The sequence below is a fragment of the Sciurus carolinensis genome, chromosome 3, assembly GCF_902686445.1.
Source record: "Sciurus carolinensis chromosome 3, mSciCar1.2, whole genome shotgun sequence".
NCBI lineage: Eukaryota > Metazoa > Chordata > Mammalia > Rodentia > Sciuridae > Sciurus > Sciurus carolinensis.
This window is the reverse complement of record NC_062215.1, coordinates 150,932,072-150,954,618: the sequence shown is the minus strand read 5'-3', so window position 1 is coordinate 150,954,618 and position 22,547 is coordinate 150,932,072. Positions and strand designations below refer to the sequence as shown.

The following is a 22,547-nucleotide window of genomic DNA, read 5'->3' as shown; positions in this document are numbered from 1 at the left end:
CATCCCCCCTCTCCATCCAGCCTTCTCCTCTGGCATAGATACAACCGAGCCAGCTTCCAGCCACTTGAGGGACTCTTTGAATAGAATTTTGTTCTTGAGATTTATTCTCAAACTATGCAGAATTCCAGATTACAGCTTATTCTTATACCAGGTATGCACGGTAGCAAGAATCTCCAGGAAATTTGTCTTATACTTCCTACAGGCCCCTTCCTGCTTATATCCTCCAGATTCACCCAATCCAAGCAACACTAAGCACTGCTCACGCATCCCTGGGCCACTTACTGATGTGCTCATACAGAGTTGAGCATTTATCACCTGGTATTTCTAGAATCCATTTTTTCTTCCCAAAGCACACTTTTCTGCACTTGTTTTTAATAGAAATTCATCTTGTTTTATAACTGAAAACCTCTGCAGCTTATCAAAGTTGCTCCAAATTGTATGATAGCTCTGTAGGCTCCCCTGTCCTCTAGGACAGTAGTGTCCTACCTGACCAGGACTGCAGTCAAGGAAGGACACTACTTCCTAGAGCTGTGTCAAGCAGGTATGAACAAAAGTACCCCAATCGCTCAGTCTTCTTACTTTCCCCTCTTCCTGAGGGTGTCCATTGCCAGAGTACAGGACAGGCTGGTCAGTTTCCCAAGCATAGGGAGGATCCAGGGGAGATCTTTCAGATCTGAAAAAGCAAAGGAAGAATAACCAGAGGATATAGTGGACTCATTTCTCAACGCACAGCTCCATTTTAATCATTATGGGTCTCACTGCAAAGGTTCTTATCTTCCAATAAATATCTAGTAACAAGGAAATGAAAGAGAAGTGAAAGAAAGGAAGGCAAGCAGGAGAAAGGTAGTATTAGTCTATGCCAGGCACTGTACTAAGTATACTATGAGGGGCCACAAAAAAAAAAAAAAATATATATATATATATATATATACACTACAGTATTTTATTTATTACCTAAATTACTACATAATATAGAGCTCACCCCATGCCAGTCCCATTCTAAGTACTGTATATACACTAACTCATTCAATCTGCAACCACAGTCATATTTATAGATGAGAAAACTGAAGCACAAAATATTGAGCAAGGTAAGCCCCCATCATTTGCCCCAGAGGTCATGCTTCACCATGACCCCAACACAGCCTCTATGAAGTGAAAGGAATTCACTGTCTTGGGGGAGATAGTAATATTAATGCATGAAAACTAATTGTGGGAGTTAAACAGATCTCACCACAAGAAGAACAAAAGAATGAGTCCAGGAGTGGGTGTTCAGCTTGAGCCAGAGCAATTCAGGGAAGACACCAGGCTGACTTCTAAACAGCACCAGACTATTAAATGGCTCCAGGCTACTGCAGGCCTGCTGGAGCAGAGCCAAGAGCAGAACCCAGGACTCCTAGCCCTCCAAACAAGTACAACTCGTTCCCTTGCCTTTGACTATTCTCTTTTCAGGGCTCCACAGAAGTGATCTTAGGGACAAGTTTCCAAATTATAGCTCTGGTACTTTACCCAGTAGGATATCAGGGGTCACGTTGGCCAGTCTCCTGCCTTCAACCCAGGACATATTACCTACTCTTTAGACAGATTAAATAGCTTTTAGGTTACATACTCATAAGAGATTCTATGGGAAGACCAGTACTCAGTAATTTTTGTGGAACTAAACATAACCTACTTGTAAATCTATGCACAGGAAAAGCATTCAAACAATAGACTAAATAAAACCTTATACATACGCATTTGTTCACGAATATAATTTAGACTTTGAGGCAGATAATTACATTTACTTTAACTATCATATAAATGTGCAGAGCATTTAATAAAAATGTTAACAAAGGCCTTTTTCATTCAAAGACCAAAACAAATAACTTTCTTTAAATTATGCGTATATTTGACCTTGAAGGGAATAGACATCACATCTGGTTTTACAAAGTTACTGTGTGGTTTTTAATTAAGTTTCTGTTATGTTCTGCGAACAGAAAAACCAGCTTGTACTTAATTTTTTACCTATAAATTTCCACGGATGGTCACAGAATACCGTATAGGCTAGTGGATAAAAATTTTGCCGCATGTTTCCCAATTCGTGACTTCAAATTTTGATACTACCATGTTCTTTTTTATTAAAAATTTCCATTGACTATTTTTTTTCCAGAGAGCGTGATTATAAAATAATTCTCTCAGTTTCACTAGGCAAAAAGACATCTGATTTGAAACAGTTTGTAAGTTAGGCAGCCAAGTGAGACAGAAATAGTTCAGCAGCTACTGAATAAAGCAACAGTGTTAAGACAGTGGTCAAAAGTCAGATTCATCAAAACTAGTTTGATCCCAGTGTATATAATGCATCACAGAAGATGGAAAATTCTGAGGGTGGGGAAGTCGATTCCATTCCCAGAATAGCCAGGAAATTCTAATATGTCTGCCTGGGCTCACAAATGCAGCCTTGTTCTCCTTCTTCCTAAGCCTGTGCCAACTTGCTGGAGGACACATCACTAAGTAGAACCTAAGGGAAAAGCCCAGGCTGGCTTGAATTCAAATCTATCTCTGCCACTTACCATGATGAGCCTTGGGTAAATTATTTGGCAAAAATAGAAATAATATATTCCTATCCAAAGGTTCAGTTAGACATCTATGAGAAGGACTCTCTTATTGCCCACAGTGAGCTCAATTCAGAGAAGAAACAAGGCCAAAAACATTGATACTGCAGAGTGTTAAGAGCTAAAAGAGTAATAAAGGACTAAATGCAGTGAGAATAGCCATTTGTGAAGTTTGGGAAGGTTTTACAAAGGAAGGGACTTTTGAACTGGGTCTTAGAAAAAGTAGAAAGTGGTTAAAAATTATCAAAGTTGTCAATGACATCTTGAGTACCAACTGTGATGATTAACCATGGTTCCCTAGAAAGCTGTGTGGAAAAGAATTTTTAGGGTGTGGTTGGATCAGTGGCCCAGTGGTTGTTCCCAAACCCACTCTTTGGCAATACCTCCAGGCAAGTTCTCCAGGACAATGCAGTCTGCCCAACTTGTGGACTTCAACTCCATGTTGGTCTCAATTCACTTGCCCAGCATTCCAGTTCTCCAAGATATCCTGTCTAAGACCCCTCCCCACCAGGCACAGGATCCTATTCTCTGTACCTCAAAATGTTGCTGGGAATCCTAATGTGAACCAACTGACCCACCAAAAGGTCAACAGCCATCTTGCTTTGGGAATTTCCACCATACCCTTTCCTGCTATAGTACTGACCTGCTAGTTTCAATTTCTGTGGATAGTAACACCTGCCTTCATGGAGGCTGAACCCATCACAAGTCTCAGATGCAGTCCAAAGGAGTGCCCTGCAGGAGCTAGACCTTCAACTAAGTCCACTTCCCCAGTCCCCCGCCCAACCAGTCCTCTGATTCCTTCTTACCCAAAAGCTGCTGATGAAGAGCCAGTAGGCCTGCCCCAAGCCAGATTGTGATATGATAGACTCCATCACCTTGTCTCTGACTCTGAATCCAAGCCCAACCTAAGAAGAAAAACAGTGTTAATTCCTCCTTCTGCCATCTGTGGAACCCTAGGGCTGAGTTCTCTAAGAAACCCACAAAGCAAATATAACCCATCTTTCATATGACAGCCCTTCGCACCTTGAGCACAGGCATCATGCCATCCTTGAGTCCTCTCTTCTCAGGTACAAATTGCAAATACCATAAATACTCTAATTGACACAAGTGCAGTCAGTTCATGCTAGTCAGCTTTGCACATTCTTAAAGTATTCAGCAGTTCCTCTGTGATAGTCTCTGATGCTGCTCCCCTGTAATCTGTTTCACCCTGCTCAGTACCCAACCACACCACACACACCCATTCCTCCACTATCCTGAATCTAGACTGGAACCACTACCACCCCTGATCCAGAACTGGAACCATTTGCCTTTAACGCCTATTCCAGCCCCCACCAACCAAAAAAAAGGATATTTTTTTTCTGTTTTGGCCCTACATATTCACATACTTGAACTTCTTGGAGAAATTTCTTCTACATAACTATTTCCACCACAGTCTAAAGATGGGCTGGTTACTCCCTGGTTCTAACTTGGGCTTCTCTCAATTCCTCTGTGACCTGTGGCATTGGCTCCTTGTCTATAATTTTATTCACAGAACAGGGATCCACTTCATTTGCTGTTTGGGATAATCTTCAATGCTCAGTCTTCTGCTTTTGATGTCTGTATTTTTTTTTTTCCATCAGAGACTTGCTGCAATTTCTCAGCCCCCATCAACCTCAACTCAGAGAGGCTCCTTCCTCTTTATCTCCCATGCCCCCACCTTCTACTCCAAACTGATTATTATCCTTTTACACACTAGCTTCATTTCAAGGTTCACAGATACACATGCAAGGTAATGCCCAGTAATTCGATTGGTGGTGGTATCTATCAGCTCCAGTCTGTTTTGATGATAGAATCATCCCATTAGCAGAGAAAAAGCTACAGGTTACATAAGAATGAAAGTTTCTCACTGGATGTTTGAATGGTTTCCATTTTCCCTCATTTCTAAGTCAAGCTTCAGTGTGAGAAGTTGGAACATCCAAGGACCAGAAAAGTGGACCAACCAGTAATGTTGTGGCATTGACTTGAGCACCAGGGAACAGGAAAGAGTTAGGCTAAGGCTGCAAATGGAAACCAGTGGTCCATCTGTAAATGCCTTCAACTTCCTGTTTTTTCTCTCTGGTTACAACTTTCATCTGCTTTGGACAATCTCATTCACAAACACCTTCAGAAAACCTTTAAAATAATTGTCCAAAGAATATTTGCCTGCCCCAACACCCATTTGTTAACTCCCTCAACAATGCTTTTACTTCTCTAGCACTTCACAATTCATTCTTTTTCCAATTTTTCATTTCCTTTTTACAGATAGCCCCCAGAATGTAGATAAGATCCTTGGAAACAAATGCAAGCTTTGTAATGAAACATTAGTCCTAATGCTGATCCTACCCCCTTACTAGTTGTGTGGCTCTGGGAAAGTAACCAAACCTTTCAGAATCTCAGTTTCCTCATCTAAAAATGGAAGTGATGGCAACCCTCTTCTGTATGAACACTGTAGGAATTGCTTTGGCTAATGCACATCAATTTGTGTACTATGTGAGGTTCATAAGTGGGTTTCCTTTCCCTCGTCACTGAGAATAAGAATCTCATTAACCATATCAGGCATGGAAGCTCCCTAAATTGAAAAGGAGTATACAAGAATGCTAGTCTTAATTCACAAATCCAAGTTTTCTGTCCTTAATATCTAGATGTAGATGTTAAAGATTCAGAGATAACTTTGAAATACCCAAGGTAAAAAGATGCTCACAGGACATTAGAGATTAGTAGTGAGTGGAGCTTACTACAAAGAAGGAAAGCAAAATTCATTTTCAGCATGTTGGAAAAAATAAGCTAACTGTGGGATGAAAGCAGCAGGGATCAAAATATTGTCAAGGTGAAGCAAGAAGAGAAAGGAAATGTCCTTCAGAAAAGCACCGTGCCCAAAAAAGTCATTTGTGCTGCTTTCTAAAACTTGTAGTAGCCTCCTGACACGTATTTCCTATAATTCTTCCCAGAGAGAGCCTTCGCTTTTTGTTCAAATAGATAATATCACTTTCTGTGACTAATGTCATGTTTTTGAGATATTGCTGGTTGCTATGGTAACCTGATTGTGTGGGATAAAGAGCACGTATCATCTTGATGGTTGTTACACGGTTTCCTGCAGAATTTGGAAACCCTCTCAGTGTGCCGCAGGTGTCGCTGACAGGCTGCTGCAATGGTCTGGCATTCTTCTGAAGGATTGCTATCAGGACCAGCAGGATCAGCTGAGCCCCTTTCGCTAGTGTCCTGGAAGGTCAAGGAAAAGATAGAAAAGATGGAGCCACTATCAGGCCAGCAATGGTGGTGGTGATTACACAGAGGTTTAACCTGAGCATTTGGGGTGAGGGTAGGAGGAAAGTGGTTTTCTGGTATCAGCCTGGAGTGGTGGCAGTGATGCTCCAGAAGCAACTGAAAAGGACAGTCCCTGGCGCAGCAAGGCTTATGGTGTTTCAGCTGCAGAACTTGCATATAAAACGCTGGAGATTTGGCTTCTCAGCTGATTCAAATCCTGCCTTATTTGGTGCTCTTTAACACATTTCCTGATGTCTCTGATCCTCATTTTCTTCTTAAATGTGAGCATAATTTACAAGGTTCCATCTTTAGTCCTAATCATCTATGATGGTATGTTCCTGAATGAGACCAGAGCTTTGGAAAATATAACCCAAAGAGCCTCTGAAATATTGAAATCCACTGGCCTGGCCTCAGATCCTATAAACAGGAAGTTCTGAGTCTGAGTTACTTCGACTGCATATTTTTCAAATGCTCCAGATAAACAATAAATATAATGATATCTATAAGAGTACACCCATGACAGCATAGATTTCCAAGAAGGGTCTGAATGTTAGGCCCCTTGCCATATGCACCAGAGTGGGTTGACTTCTAAGAAAACGTATAGAAGATAAATAATTACCTCCTCTGCAGAATACTTTAATTTCCAGTGACACAGCATCAATTCCACTTGCCCAGGAGTGGAGCAGGAGATTAGGTTAGAATTGGAACCAAGGTCACAAAATGAAGACAGTTCTTACCTAGAAACTCCTAACAAGGGATCTTCAACAAAATTTTTATTCTTACTGCTTTAGAATTATAAATCTTTTCTGTTGATAGGGTTGTCAGAATCAAATATGGGACATACTTGGTTTTATTATTTTGTTTGTATTTTTTTGGTGGGAGTTTGTTTTTTGTTGTTGTTGTTGTTGTTGTTGTTTTGGCTGAATTTGGCAAACCTGCCCACTGACTTCTATCATAGCCTCTAACCAAGAACACATAAAATCGGAAAGAAAGTTTCCTCCCTTTCCACCAATAGAGTACATCATATTTCTGGATTAGACCAAAGAAAATTGACCTGATATGTATTTATATATAATATATATTTAATACATACTTATATATAGTATATAAATATATACAATATAAAATGAGGACCTCTAAAGAGCTTGAGTCTTTAATCAGGTAGAAAACAGATATAGGACTAACTTTCTAGAGAAAGTCATTTTCTCTTTTGCTTTGAGACCTCCTAAAATGATGAATTAAATTTATAAATTCTTAAAGGTCTTGACTGGTTTTGCTCTAATTAACAACACTGTATCATCAACATTTTGGAAGTTCTTTTCCAGCTAATTTAAATTAAATATTTATCAAGAATAGACACAGAAGAAAGCTCTGCCTGGGTATGAAAGTACAGTCAGTTTGAGTAACAACCCCCAGTTCAAAGGAGGACCAGAGAGATAGAATAAAAATGAGAATTTTCCCTCCAAAATGGAAAATTTTTGAGATAAAATTAGAATGTGTGGGACTGGGTAGCAGCTGGAGCTCACATTCCAGAATCATAGAGATTTAAGCTGAAAGATAACTGACATACAAAGAGTTCTCCTGGTCCAATGGGAAGAGATTAGACTGGAGCTACATAAAAAACCATAGACAGGTTCTGTGAAGACAGTTGTCCATAGTCCCAGATGTCCTAGCTCCCCAATTCTTTAATCCATTTATTTTGGCATCTACTGTATGCCTGAAGCTGTGATCATTCATGTCTCAGAAAAGTTCCCAAATCAGGCAGAAAAGACATAAACACTTGAAATTGTTAGAGGTGAAACCAAAGATAGCTATAATAGAAGGGCAAAAATCCATGTGGGCTTAAACCATTAACAAATCTGATGGAAGAGGCAAAGTTTGAGATTAGTCTTGATGAATATGAGAATGGTGAATTGAAATACTTGGAGATGAGAAATAGGGAGATGGAAAGTAGCAGATATTGGGGCATACCATTGTTGGGAGAAGGAAGATGAGTAGAAGCATGGACTGGGGAGTATATAGAAGGAGAAACTGACCCTGAAGCCCCTGCTAGCTCTATCCTATTCCCATCACCAACATTCCTGTGTGGGATAAGTGGTTTCAGGGAGGAGGGTTATAGTGCCCAGGCTTCTTCTGCATGGTAAATTGAACTCCACTTAGATGCATGGAGTCTTTGGGATTCCCCTGGATGCTCTTCCCAGAGATGAAGATGGTAATGAAAGTTAAAATTCCATGAGAGAGTTGGCCCTCTGATTGAAGGCCAGAGAGAGCACTGCTCTGAATATTACAGTTGAAGGATCTACCCTCATAGACAAAGTGGGGGTTAGAGAAAGCTTTCATTTCATGCCCATCCTCTGATTTTCTTTCTCCCTTCTCAGTGAAACACTAAGTCAGAGTCTTTCTTGCCTAATTCTTCTGTCACAGGAGAAACTTCTCTGAGCCAGTGGGTATTCTATTATTTACAAGATCAAGACTGAGTGAAGAGGGAAATGCTTAACACAATGAATAGCAAATGGAAGAAATTCGGGTGAGAGTAGAGGAGATATTAAGCTTATGTAAAGTAGTCCAGTGGTATCTGAAAGGTACCTGGGAGTCTTTTGTACAAGGTCCTCTCTGTCTTTTAGATCTACCATCAGCTATAGAAAGGAGTGATCTCTCTGAAGACATTTGGAGTAGTAGAAAAGATACTAGACTATTCATTGGGGCTCCTAATCTGTGTGCTTCTTCATGGCTCCCAACTAAAGGCCAAAAGAGCAAGAAGCATAGTCTTCTACATAGCAGAGTACTATGTATTAACCATTACCCTGATTTAAAGATGTATTCATTTTCATTTAACAAACTTTTATGGGGTCTTCTCATTTATTCATAAGAATTTTCTGGGGAAAAAAAAATGAAAAGAAAGAGTAGGAGTGAGTGAACAATGGAGAAGAGAGAAGGAGAAAGGGCGACAGAGAAATTGAGACAGAGGCAGAGACAGAGTTAAGTTGCCTAAGCAGCAATTCTCAAAACTTGATGGATATGAGAAGAACTAGAGAGCTTTTGAAAATGTTAACTTTTGGACCCATTATCCAAAGTTTCTGATTCAGTGCATCTGGGATTAAGCACTCAAATCAGTGAGCTAAGTAATCCAGTGTATTCAGTTACAGGTGGTCCCTGACCACACTGAGTCATTGCATAAAACAACTAGATATGAACATCAACAGCAAGAAACCTAAAGTGAGGACCAAGTAGGCTGAGGCTACGCATTGGTTACAAGAACCAGAAAGACCTGTGTGAGCCAGGTCCAGGTCTTGCCAGTTGATAGTAACATAGGATGACAAGTGTTTTACCCACATTTGCAAAATAGTCCACTAAATACCACAAGGGAAAGTTTCTATTACCATGAAGGCAGATCAAAATGGCTACAAGGACACGCTGACAATCCTGCAGTTGTCATGACAACTGTAATTGGTGTGAGTGGACCTGAGAAAACTGTGGGCAAGAAAGAGGAGGTGAAGAACCTGGGTTAAAGAGCATGCCGTGTGATATTTAAAGGAGTGCTAAGTCTGTGTTAACCCACATTATATCCCAAATTGAAGAAATCATAAAGAAAAAGGAAGAATTCCTTCCAATAATGGCTTCCAGGAAATTGTGTAAAGGATGACTCAGGAAGCATTATTTGCCCTTTTGTTTTTATCCATTTTCTTTTCCCCCGATTTCCAACATTGGAGACTCCATTGAATAAATAAATCAAAACCAAACTGAAACACAACACTCAAATTTAAGGGTGATAAAGACAACTCCACCAAACACTTTTATTTAATTAAAAGTATTATACACGTTGTTGCATTTTCATGGAAAATATTGAGTTAAAAAACACCAACAATGTTAGTTTTCAGAAACTTTCATGCACCCCATTCTGCCAACTGCTACTATCTTCTGTCTGTGGCATTCACTATATATCTGTAAGGAACTGGGCCCATGGAACTGGAGCTTCCTAGAAGGTCATGCCTACAGCTCTCCTGGAGTGAGCCACTGTCTTGACAACAGTGTTCTGTCAAGTTAACACAGATACCCCAGCTTTGACTTCCTTGCAAATCACTAAAGAAGCTGGTGTAAAACCTCAATGCTCATGTCAATATCAGTTCAGTGCAACTGAGTACTGCCACCCCCTCATCCAGTTTCCAAGCCAGTTAGCAAGTGACTGTCTTCTACCTGGTGTATTAGTGTCCAGAGATCCTCTACAAACTTCCCCAGAACCCATGGTGGGAAGACACGGCCATATAGTGTTTCTATTCAAACCATCATCAAATACACAAAAGCACATGTGACCTTCATGCATGATACTATTTTAAAAAAATACATATTGGTACAATACAAACTTTGGAATCACTGGCTAACACATAGTCATGTGAATGTTTAAAAAAACTTCATATAACTATATATTTGTTAAGAGAAATAACACAGAAAAAAATTTTGAAGATCATGTCCACTATAAACATCTCACACATAAATACAAGGTTTGTATAATCTAGTCCTCTCCCTGACTCCCTTTCTCTGCACTGTTATTCCCTTAGTTCACTGACCCCACCCCCATCATAATGCTATATCCTCACATTACTCCCAAGTGATTCTTTTACTAAAATTGGGTCCGATGTGACAGAAACATTTTGGCTCTGTTTTCTTGCTCCTTTGCTTTAAATGGTAGTAGGCTGAATTTGAGTTCTACATCCAGCTTTATGTTAAAGAGAGGCAAATTCCTCTCCAGAATACACAAATTTTTTAAAAAATAGCTGGATAGTAAAAAAAAAAAAAAAGGTTAAAATTGTCTCAGTTTTTAGAAATTGAAATATGGTCTTTCTTTCTTCACAAAGGTCTCTCAATTGGAATAAAATAAGGCTGAAATTGCTTTTCACATTCTGGCTCTGTTGGGGGCATTTTCACATAGACCCCTGTTGTAAGAGGGCTTCTTTTCTTCAACTGTCAAACATAAAAAGAAACAGTAATTGTTATCAAAGAATATAGAAGCCACTTCTAGCCATAATAGTTCTCAGCAACTATTGGGATCCCTACCCCAATGAAAATGAATGTTCCCTGTGCATAGTGTTAGAAACTCCAGGAGATTCTCTTGATTCAGCTATTAAATTTCATTTTACATAAATAATTCTGTAATTTGAATGTAAAATAACAGCCATTTTCCCTAGCCAGAAGATAGGAAAAAGAGGTTTTGAGAAAACTTCACCAAAAACACCCAGAAAGCCTACAACAATAGACCAGATCTTATCTTTGAAGGAACCAGGTTAATAAGATAATCAAGTTTAGTTATCCTGGGTAAGAGGTACATTTCTCATCTCCATTCCTCCTATGTGTTTTATTATTTTTCCTCTGTCTACACTAGTTCCCAGGTTTTTATCACCTTGGTCAGTTGAGGTCCAGTCTGACAGACTGTGTGGTAGTTGTAGCAAATGAGCAGGAAGAACCCACAGCCACAGAACATCACTATCAGGTGAGGTAGAGGCTCTTAGAAGAGTGTGTCTTCATGTGTGTATTTGTGTGGCAGGGTGGGACAGTAAGAAGAGGAGAAGGAGGAGAAGGACAAAGAAGGAGAGAGGATAGATTCATTATGGGAAAGTCAGCCTTAGGCAAAGGTGACTGAAACAAAGTGTTAGGAATCCTGACAGGTGTCCTGATTCCATATCTCTCTCTGCTCTCCCATCAACAACTGTAGTAAACAACAACTGGGACTTTCATTTTCTGAACTGGAATGAAGGTCAAGATGTCTATGTTGAACTGGATAATAGGAACAGCTACAGTTTAGACAGGGAGTGTGCAAGAATAGCACCAGAAGATGGTTTCCAGGTGAAGGAGAGGAAATTTAGGAGAACCGAAATCCACCCAGGTGATCCTCACTAGAACATAATCTTGTGTTTCTGGGTTATTAACTTAAGTACAAATGTCATTAAGCAAAGAACAAAACAGTTGCCCCATGTTGTTCAAACAGTTACTCAAACTGAAACCCTGTTCAGAAGCACACAAACATTCAATGTCAAACACACTCATCTGCCATCTTAGTCATCCTGAAACCTCAAAGGCCAATGCTTAGTGCTAGTGTGTTCTTTACCACTGTCCTTCCTCCTCTTCATTTATTGCTTCATATTTTAAAAAATTGAACTTGACACCAACATTCGGTCAGTAGATAATACTGAAGATGACCCCATCAAACATGGAGTCTGATCAGTATCACACTCACCATTTTACTCAAAGAAACAGCTGTGACGAGGAAACTGTAAAAAAACAACCCCGAACTAACTGCTGCAAGGATCCAAAGAAGAAAATCAGAATCTGGGCATGGTTCTGGTTCTGCAACAGAAAACAAAGCAGAGCCTGCCTGAGATGGTTTTAAAGTTTCAGGTCTTACCTCCCCCAAGAGTGAAAAGAAGTTGGAGCTTCTAGACCTTTCTGTTTAGCCCAGATTGTATTTGTACGTCCATAGCTATGACTACTTCCTCAGAGTGTAATATCAAAGGCACAAGGGCAAACTTCAAGATGGATATAACAGAGTGAATTCATTCTGCTAGCAGAAAAAAACACCCTCCCCAACTCATTTTATTTTGTGTTCTGAATGATGTTTAGGTCACCACCCATAATAAGCAAGACTATTGTATGGGGGAGAACTCTTAAGGAGAATTTTCATAGTCCTAAAAGTGAATCACCTGAAATTAAGGAACAAACTATTTTCGTACAATGAAGACAGCAATGCAAAGTGTCAACTTAGTGAAATGGCTTTGCTTACCGATGACATAAATCTGGGTTCCGTTGCCCAGGCCCACGTAGTATGGTGGGGGGTACATGAGCTCCACCTTGCAGATGTAGACCCCAGTGTCCGCAGCCCTCAGCCCTTGGATGGTGAGGTTCACCTGGTTTCCCCTGGAGGTGCCAGTGCAGCTGGAGTCATCTAGGAAGGTCAACTCATTCTCCACTGTGTACGTCGTGGCACAGACCTCGGTCACTTGGTCAGCTGTCTGTCGCAGCACTGTCACCCGGACCTCAGTGGCTTTTCGTAAAGCTGCATACTCACACACAAAGTTGGCAACTCCCCGGCTGCTGGCTAGCACCACTGCAGGCTGGGCCACGTACATTGCTAACATGGAAAAGCCAAAGGGAACTCAGTGAGCTCAGGTGCGTCCATGGCCTGATCCAGGCACCTGTCAAGGTTTATCTTCGCTAAGCCTCCACCAGCTTCACCTCCCTGGCCATAGCTCCCCCTTTGACAAGCCCACCACCCTCCCTTACCCCTTCCCTCACCAGCCATCCTGGCTTCCCCTCCATCCATCGCTATCTTCCAGCTACTCTCCGTAAAGGTGTTTCCTCAATGGGAAATAATTTCTTGAAGACAGGTAGTCATGCCAAGATGGGCACTAATGTGACAAATTAGAGACCTGGCTCTATCATAAAATGTGTCATTTTGGCAGGTCACTCCCCTCTTCATTGTTCTCACATACAGTAAGATGGGGGGAGACCACCTGATATCAAAGTGCCTACAAACTCCAGAATTCTAAGGTTATAAATAGAAATACATAGCCCAGGAACTCTAATGAGTAGTAGGGGAACTTCTGGAGGTTGAAGCACAGAATTTTGCCTCATCTCTCAAAGCATACCCAAAACCTCCTGCCTGCGTATCTAACTGACCTTGGACCTCTGCGGCCCAGCAGCAGCAGAACTTGGGCTCACTGCACTGCCCAACCTCTTCCCTGGCTTTATTGCTGTGCTGTAGCATGTGCTGTTAGATGAGGAACCACAGAGCCAAGGGCACCAGGTCGTTTCCTCTCTGGGCTGAGGCAACCCTGCTGTTAACTTCTGTGGGCTTCCCCTGCCACCACCACTACCTCTTCCACCCTCACTCTCTCCTTCACTTGAAGGTTCTCCTGCTCTTTTCTTCTCCTTCTACAAGATAAGAGAGGCCAGTTCTCCATACAAAGAGGCTTGTAGCAGCTAAAAATTGGTGGCTTTATGTCCAATTATCCTTTTTTAACTAATCTGGTTCCTCTCCAGTCAATATTGCAAGTGATATTCAAAACTTAGATTGAGCAATGTCATTCACTCATCAGCTCAAAACCTTTGATGCTTTACTAACATGGATTGCAAAAACAAATAAATAACATTCAATGTCCTCCATGATCCAGTTCCAATCTACCCTTTGGGGTTGACGTTTCAAAGACAAACTTTTTTGTCTATAAATCACCCTGTACTAGTCCCTTCCCCCAGGAACCTGTACTAGACAATATTTGTCTTCAGGAAAGAGAACAACATAGCAGCAGCCATTGCCATTGCTATTCCAGCATCCCTGGTGAGACCAATAGTTTCCTTCCCAAACTTCATCTCCTCCTATCAGAGATGCCCTCTGAGCATCCTTGCCCTGTAGCAACACCACTGCAGAGTTTAAGAACTTCTACCCCAAATTAACTTTCTTTGTGCTAATCACACCCACCCACCTCTTCTGCCTCTAGCTATATACTGCCCAAAAGAGTACTCGATTGTATCAACTCCAAGCCTAAGCAAGACCAAATTTCCTGCCCTCCCCAGGTGAGCTTGCCCTTATCATCACTAATCTGGTCACTTTTTCCAATATCTAACATGTAAGGATACTATTTACAGGATGAGATAAATTTCCTAAAAAGGAAATTAGAACACTTCCAATGGTATTACTCTTTACATATTCAAAATATAAAAAAATAAGAAAGTATACATGACTATTTCTTTTCCCTTAAAATTTAAATTATCAACTATCTTTTGAGTACCCCCGTCATACTAACCATATAGTTTTCTTAACTGAAAAGGTCTGTAAAGAGAGAGAGATAAAGTTGAGATTCAATGGAAGTACTCATCAGTTTAAGCCAGGGAACAAACTGGGTACCAATCTCTAAAGAGCTTTATTTCATCTGACACAGAAGGTCTGCATCTGAAATTCACATGTAGGTCAGGCAATTAAGCATCTTATGCCAAACAAGACTGATGACTTCCTTCCTTCCTTATTTCCTTCTGACCTTTCTTTTACCCTTTTTTCTTCCTTCCTTTTTTCATTTTTAAATCATTTTATTTAAAAATAATTGGCTAACTAGTTTATAAAACCAAGAGGACCTACCTTAAGACCTTGAATTGAATAATGAAGGCATTCTTCCCATAATTTGCTTAAATTTTAAACAAGTTAGCTAATTAGCTTATAATATTAATGAGTTAGAAGACATTACAGCTTTGAATTGTATAGAAAAGAAACACTTCCTGTGATTTGCCTAAATTCATTTTTATAAGAGGGAAATCTTGTAATCACCCTGATACCAAGCCTCCCTGTACTTAGGACTGGGGATGTCTTTTCCCTTTTAAATCATTTAATCTCATAGTATTTTCGTCCAATGTTATTGAAGTGTCTGAAATTGCCTGTGTCTCCCAAACCAACTCACATGTGTTCATTCAGCCCCTGCTCAAAACCTGACACTCTGCAAAGAGCTATAGCTCTGCTTATTGGCTGCTGCAAGCTGTCCCCTGCCTGCTCTGGAACATAGAGCCACCAGGCCAGGGAACAGGAGATTCACCTTTAACTTTTGTCTCTGCTATAAATCACTGTCCTTGACTACTGAAAGAAATGAAACCCAGGTAGGAGAAACACCTCCTCCACCTTCATGCTCCAGAAACCTGCACTCACCTTTGGAGAAGACAGGGATGAAGAGGAGAGAAATCAAGGCAGGGCAGGCCCAGGCCCTGTGAGCCAGCTCCAAGCCGGCCTCAGGTCTCTGGAATCCAAGGCAAGCCATGGCCTTCGGGAGCCACGTTCAGGTCCTCAGGAAGCAGAGTGAAACCTTTCAGGATCCTGAAGCTTCGAAATATGTTTGAACCCACACAGATTCAAGGACTTTTTATAGACAGCTTTGATCCCAGGTGTGTACCACACATGTGCACACCCAGAAGGTGCCTGAATAGAAAGCCTTTTTGTTTTGGTTTTACGAGAAAGGAAGTCGTGGGTTTAGCTGCTACGTCGAAAAGACGACCTCAAACACTCAAAGTAAAACTGAACAAAACAAGCCAATCCATGGATGGAAAAAAACCTATTCAATTTGAAACTGAAGCTTCGTGTTCACTTTAGGGATCTGGATAAGTAGAGACTTATAGAATTTCCTGGAGAGCAGGGATCCCCCTAAATCCCAGTTTTATCCAATTGCCTGGTCATCTTACCAACCCCTTCATTTCACTGACATCTCCAAAACTGCTAAGCTGTCTGTCCTCTGAGCCGATGACAGAATTTGGCTGTGGACATCATTAATAAGAACTCTGCTTTTAATCTGTGAGGCACCATCTTTTTAAGTATCCTTTGGCATGCTTTACGAATAAGATTTATTTCACCTCAGCCCATTTAGCACTTTGGTGAAAGAAAATACCACAATAGCAAGAAATAAATTAAGAAAGAGGTAGGAAAAACTTGTCTCTGGTTTTGAAGATTAAGAAAGAATCTGGATGTTCTTAAAAGTCTACTTGAAGACAAAACGGAGTTCTACAAGTCCAGTGAAAGTTAGCCAAAATAATCTAAGAAATTAAAAACTTCCATAAAAGGATGGATTTTTTTTCTAACAAGAGTTTTTAAGCATAACATCCAAAAGCTAAAGATAAATACATCCAGAGTTCTTATATTCATAAAAGCTAGGTGGGACCAAGGTTCATCTAATAAATGCTATTATTTAGAATATTTTATATTTAAATATTTAAGTATTCTGTATTAACATATTGAATATATTAAATATTTCAAATGCATTGTTTAGAATACGAGACATCAAGGACTCCCTCCTTCAATCTGGGGAGTGTTCATACATTTCAATGATGGAAGAAATATCTACTGAGAACCTAGCACATGCGAGGAATTGCGTGCACTTAGAATGGGATGATGGCAAGACACGAACAGTTGATGCTTAAGGGGATTCTAGAAGACTGACATGTGAACAGACCTTTGCAACATGGAATATGGCATTTTCCAGCGGTGGTTCTTCCATGGTTCCCTGTTCTCCACCCATCTCCGCACAGGAGGCTTCTGTAGAATAGGGACCCAATGCTCCCCTTTCAGCCCATCTTCCAGCCTTCCCTCACATGCCCCCTTTCCCTGCTTGTCATTTCTCCAACATGCTTTTCTCGGGGATCATCCCTTTTACTTAAGCTCCCTACTGCTTGTCTTTTCCCATTATCTCATTTTCCCCTCCTTCTCATTTTCCAGAACTTAATAAGCTGTCACCTCCTTCAGGAAGCTTCTCATGATCTGCCGCTGTTCTATACTCCCCGAGCACCTTATAGAAACTTTCAAACTCCAGCCCAAATGCCAACAAGCAATGGCAATCTACTAGGCACTGGAGATTTAAAAAATATATATTCCTGCCCTCAGGAGGATCCCACAGCAATGGGTTTAGCTAACTAAACCCCATGATTGTAGTAGATGGAGATAAATGCTAGAATTAAGGTACTGCAAAAGCCACAGAGAAACGGAAGCTTTCGGTTTGGCCTGAGAACATCAGAAAGGACTTCTCAGAGGAAGGAAAGTATTCTTCCTGAGTTCATTATTAAGGACAAGGCTGCCTATGTATCAAGGGTGGAAAGGGCATGAAGCCAGAGAACAAAGCCAGTAGGTAGAAGCTGATGTTCTTAGAAGTGAGGGCCACTTTGAAACACAAAGAGCAAATTGACCTAGCTGAGTTCCCAGTTTAGGGAAACTCCTCCTTGCACAGAAAGAAGACTTGGAAAGATGGATTCAAGAAGGAATAATATGTAACCAGGAAAGCCAGGAAGGCAACTACTGCAATACTCCAAGCACCAAGAGTTGGAACACTTTTTCTGTAAAGGGTCAGGTATTATAATAACATAGACCATATAGTCTCTGTTGCCACTACTCAACTCTGCCATTTCAGGGTGAAAGCAGTCACAGATTATACTTTTAAAAATGGACATGACTACCTACTAATAAAACCTCACTTACAAAAATAGCTAAAGGCTGCATTTGGCCTATAGGCCATAGTTTGTCAATCCCTGGCCTAAACTAAGGTAATGGCAGCTATGGAGACATTGTCCCTAAGGGACTAATCCATAATCAGTAAGTGGAAGGAGAAATTTAGGATATTACAGATTTATGTCTTGGGATGTACTGTGGTGCTGTCAAGAACTAAGCAAATGTTTGCAAAATTTTGTCTCATTCAAGTCTCATAACAACCATACAAGAAATGGGTCATGGAACACACCCATAATCCCAGTAGTTTGGGAAGCTGAGACAGGAGGATCATGAGTTCAAAGCCAGCCTCAGCGAAAGTGAGGCGCTAAGCAGCTCAGTGAGACCCATCTCTAAATAAAATACAAAATAGGGCTGGGGGTGTGGCTCAGGGTTGAGAGCCCCTGAGTTCAATCCCTGGTACCAAAAAAAAGAAAAAAGAAAGGGGTCATTATTTTCCCTATTTTATAAAGGAGGAAACCAAGTCATTGAGAGTGACTCATCCAATCCCCTACAATAGTTTATGGAGCCAAGATTTGAAGCCCATAGGACTCTTAAATTACTACCCTAAAGTAAAGGCTTTGAAGTCAAGGAGATCTGGGTTTGAATCCTCACCTGAAGAATTGCTAGCTTTTTCCTTGGGACTGAAAAGTTCAATGTCTGCCAGATAATGGCATCTACTTCTTAAGGCTGTTGTCTTGAAATATGGGAAAATGCATGTCACATGTGGAGAAGGCCTTGTATGATGTCTGGGCACTCAAATATAGGAGAATCCTTCTTTATCATAGAGTCACTTAGGACAGAACTACTGGAATAAAGAACATGGAAAGAGTGTGAACTGACCTGATGCCTTCCATTTGGGCATGCTGAGTGTATGACACCTGTGGAGAGACCCAAAAGCAGGTGCCATTAGGAATCTAGAGCACTGAGAGATAAGATCTGAAGACATTAGCTTAAGCAACTATAAAGCTACTGATGAAAATCTGACAGATCAAGGCATCAAATGAACACTTTGTAGACATTTCTTAAAAGAATAGATAAACGAATCAAAACAATTTAACATAAGAAGAAATGAGTGTTGTAATAGGAACTTTCAAAGAAATCTTACTAGGTTCCCTAATTGTGCTTTTATGAAACAATTCCTGTCATAGCAAGAAAATGCAATGGTTGTAAAGACCAGGATGAAAGAATGTTGGTGGAAAAGATATGATCACATATGTTACCCCCATAGATTACTTAGTAATTACAAATGGGAAAAGATAATTAGCTTAACCAAGTGATCCAACTGAAGATCACCCATGATGGAACCTTGTGACATCATGTACCTCCAGATGCACTGCACTGAGGAAGACACAGTGCCTCTATACTATTAATGCCAAAAATATTTAAACTGAATCTAATAATGAAGAAATAATTTAACAAATCTGTTGTCTGTAGTACTATAGACCTGGAACTACATTTCTTCAACTTATTAATATCATAAAATATTATAAGAGAAAAAGGCTGGAAAATGACTCTAAAGAGGAATCAGGAGGAATGATGCACATCAGTGAGTCTTGTGAAAATCTGAGTATGAACTATATCTGATAATAGCACTGATTCAGTGTTAATCTTGAGTCTGACCATTGTATCAGATGGAGAATCACCTTTATTTTTAGATGATGCTTAACTATTCAGGATTTAAGTAACTCACAAGTGATTCATCAGAAAATGTGTGTGTGTGTGTGTGTGTGTGTGTGTGTGTGTGTGTGTTGGCTGCAAAAGAAAAAAGAATAAAAGAACTGACAAAACGCTCACAATTGGTGAATGTAGGTAAATAATATATGTGTATATTCATGGTACTATTCTTAAAAATTCTTTGTAGGTATGAATTTTTTTCAAAACAAAGTGTTGGAAGTAAAAATTATAAAATCATCTATTTAATCATCTATTATAAGCTATTACTACCACAGGTAAGCAAACTGAAATTTAGAAAGAGCAAGTGACTCTCTTCATGGTTATTCTCCATCTCCTTTTCTCAGGCTCATGCTCCTGCTTGACTGGTCCCTGTGGCCCTCTGGTGGGTTCCCTGGTAGGCTGTCTTCTGGGAGGGCTTAGCAGATAGGGAGCAACAGCAGACAATCAAAAGGCCCAAGGATCGAGTCGGGGTATTTCTGTCCTTTTCCCTCCAATATTCAGGGCCCTGGATTCTGGCAGTAACAGTGCCTCCCTAGGAGGAACCCACCCACACCCTTTCTATGATGCCAGTTCTCACTGAAATGTGGTACCACTCTTTCCTCCCCTGGTCCTTTCAATTCCAGGGGTCTTATCAGCTTCCACTGTTGCTAGTGTCCAGGTGCATTACCATTCTCACTCTCAATATCTCTCAAAGAAGTTTCCTTATTGAGTCACTTATTTGAACCACCTGTCTCCTGTTGAAATTTTTATTGATCCATTCTTAAACCTGACAAATGACAAAAACTGAATTTAAATCTTTGTCTTCTCATTTCCATCCAGTATTTATTTTTCCCTGTTGTCTTATGAATAATGATAACATGTTATATTATTCAGGCTTGTATTTATTACAATCATTTGTATATAATTCTGTCTCCCCTACTCCAAATTCTATTTCCATGACACTTGGCACCCACACCACACACATAGTATGTAACCAGGGCCTCCTTTGTACATAGCAGGTGATGGAGAATGTACATATTTCGATTCTTAAGTCTTTTTTATTTTCTCTTGTATCTCATTTCCAGCTCTGGGAAAAGTACTGATAATTAAGGAGATAATCAGAGGACTGATAAGCACTAAAGAACCCAGCAGACTGGAGTCAGACAGACATGAGTTCAAATCCTGGTCCTGCTGTTCCTAGATTTGTGATCGTAGAGGACATTTTTTTAGTTTCTCTAATCTTCATTTTCCTCATCTGTAATATCAGCTTTTTATGATAACCATCTTACACAGGTATTACAATGATTTGGTGAGTCTATGCTAAGAAATCGGTGAGTACTATGCTTAACATGTAGTATTTGCTCGGTAAATATTAGCATATATATGAAACACAAAATTATAAATCTCAAACTTCAGTAATTGTGTAAACTCCTTTTTTATTATCATCTCTAGTGAATGGATGACATGTTAGACTAAAATCGGGTACTATTCCAACACTTATTTATTGAATTTCTACCCTTGTCAGTGTCTTCATCAATTTATAGAACCAAATAGCTTATTATTTCTTACTTAATTCAGTCCAACAACTCACAACTCAAGACATAATCTAAGAATCATGTATTGTGAGCTCTCACAACATTGTTCAGTTGTTGACTGTTCAAATGTCTGAGGATACCACATTCTTGGATATTTTCACTTCAGGTGAGGAAGGGGAAAGTCAATTTTTTATTTGATTTTACCTTTCAATTTAAGCAAAAAAGGCTGGTGGTAGAGGAAATGAGAGAATAATTTGCTAAAATTAGGACTTCGGGGATTCACTGTGATTTCATTTACTCACTATCTTCCTATATCCTAACAGCTTGAGTAAACCTCAGATTGGTTTTATAGTACTCTTAGTGGTTACTGGATTTGAAAGGTCTCTCAAGATTTGCATAATTCACAGTGGTGCCTACGGCAAAGTGCCTTCAGAATTCCAGATGAGGTACAATTTGGGTAGCATAACTGACTTGTCTTACTTAAGTGTAAAACTTCTCAGTTTATAAAATTCAATCTGAATTTAATTCGACGTTTTTGCTCTTTGAACCTTTTCCCCCTAAAACTCCTCCTATTATCCTTTCCCCAATTTGTACACCCATCAAAAACCAACCTTTTGTTGAAAGATTTGCACCTGGCATTGACTGTGGTACATACTGCAAAACATCCTTTGCTTGATGGTTTCAGATGTAATGGGAAGAGTGAAGAGTCTAATATTTGCATAGCGTGCTGTTTCAGGACATCCCATTACGTTGAGCCTATAATCATGCCTAATTAAGGTTATATACTCTGTGTTTTTGTGCTAATTAGCTCATCACAGTACAGCTCCTTGCTAAATCAACTTCAAAGGAAAAAGAAAATCATCTACCAAAGTAAATGATTGCTGAAGAAGAATCTATCAATCATCTCACTTTGAAAGAGAGTTAAAGAGAAAGGAAATGATATGCAAAGTGACTGGAAAGAAATGTTAGCTTCATTACCATTAAAAGGTGAAAATACAGGCTGGGCAAGAAGTGACTTAAATAAATGAATAAATGTAGTAGATTAATTTTCAGTAACTAGGAACTATAATCTACGTCATAAAATCAAGTAAAAATGGATGCTTCTGAGCTGTGGGCTTTTCGTTCATCCTTTAGTGGGGAAAAATAGAGTCAGTTCCTTTGGGCTCTTCAGTTTACATTGTACCCTGGCTGGGGATAAAGTGGAAAGGGTTGTCAGGGAAGCAGGGTTTTATTTGCAAGTCTGGATGGTAGTATGAATGCAGAGGTGGTATGAATGCTGCTTCAGTTGAAGGTTAAGCCTCGTATGTCAAAGTCTTACCTATTTAAGATGAAAATGAATTATTTTTAATGAATACACCACAAGTCAACTGAGGTCACAAAGAAATTTGTAAAGGGAATCTAATTGCCCAAGTTCCTTACTTTATATAATTATATCCTTTTGAGTATCTTATCTTCGGGTATGGTTAACAGTCTGTTTCTGTATTTCCCATTTTA

At 39.9% G+C, this 22,547-nt stretch overlaps 1 protein-coding gene across 4 annotated transcripts; it reads right to left on the bottom strand.

Annotated features, from left to right (window-relative positions):
* Positions 1-548: 548 nt before the first annotated feature.
* On the bottom strand, positions 549-15,721 carry Ctla4 (cytotoxic T-lymphocyte associated protein 4). Of its 4 annotated transcripts, none has more exons than XM_047546445.1 (5): positions 15,550-15,721; positions 12,643-12,990; positions 12,100-12,209; positions 3,395-3,493; positions 549-673 (listed from the first exon to the last, which is right to left on the bottom strand). In XM_047546445.1, exons 1-5 carry the CDS (start codon positions 15,656-15,658, stop codon positions 668-670), a joined length of 672 nt encoding a protein of 223 aa, XP_047402401.1. In that variant the 5' UTR covers positions 15,659-15,721; the 3' UTR covers positions 549-667. The 4 variants fall into 4 exon arrangements, with proteins under 4 accessions (XP_047402401.1, XP_047402402.1, XP_047402400.1 ...); XM_047546446.1 differs by lacking the exons at positions 549-673; positions 3,395-3,493 and adding exons at positions 9,636-10,829; positions 14,663-14,688 and having other exon boundaries at positions 15,550-15,659; XM_047546444.1 differs by lacking the exons at positions 549-673; positions 3,395-3,493 and adding an exon at positions 9,636-10,829.
* Between the last annotated feature and the right edge of the window lie 6,826 nt (positions 15,722-22,547).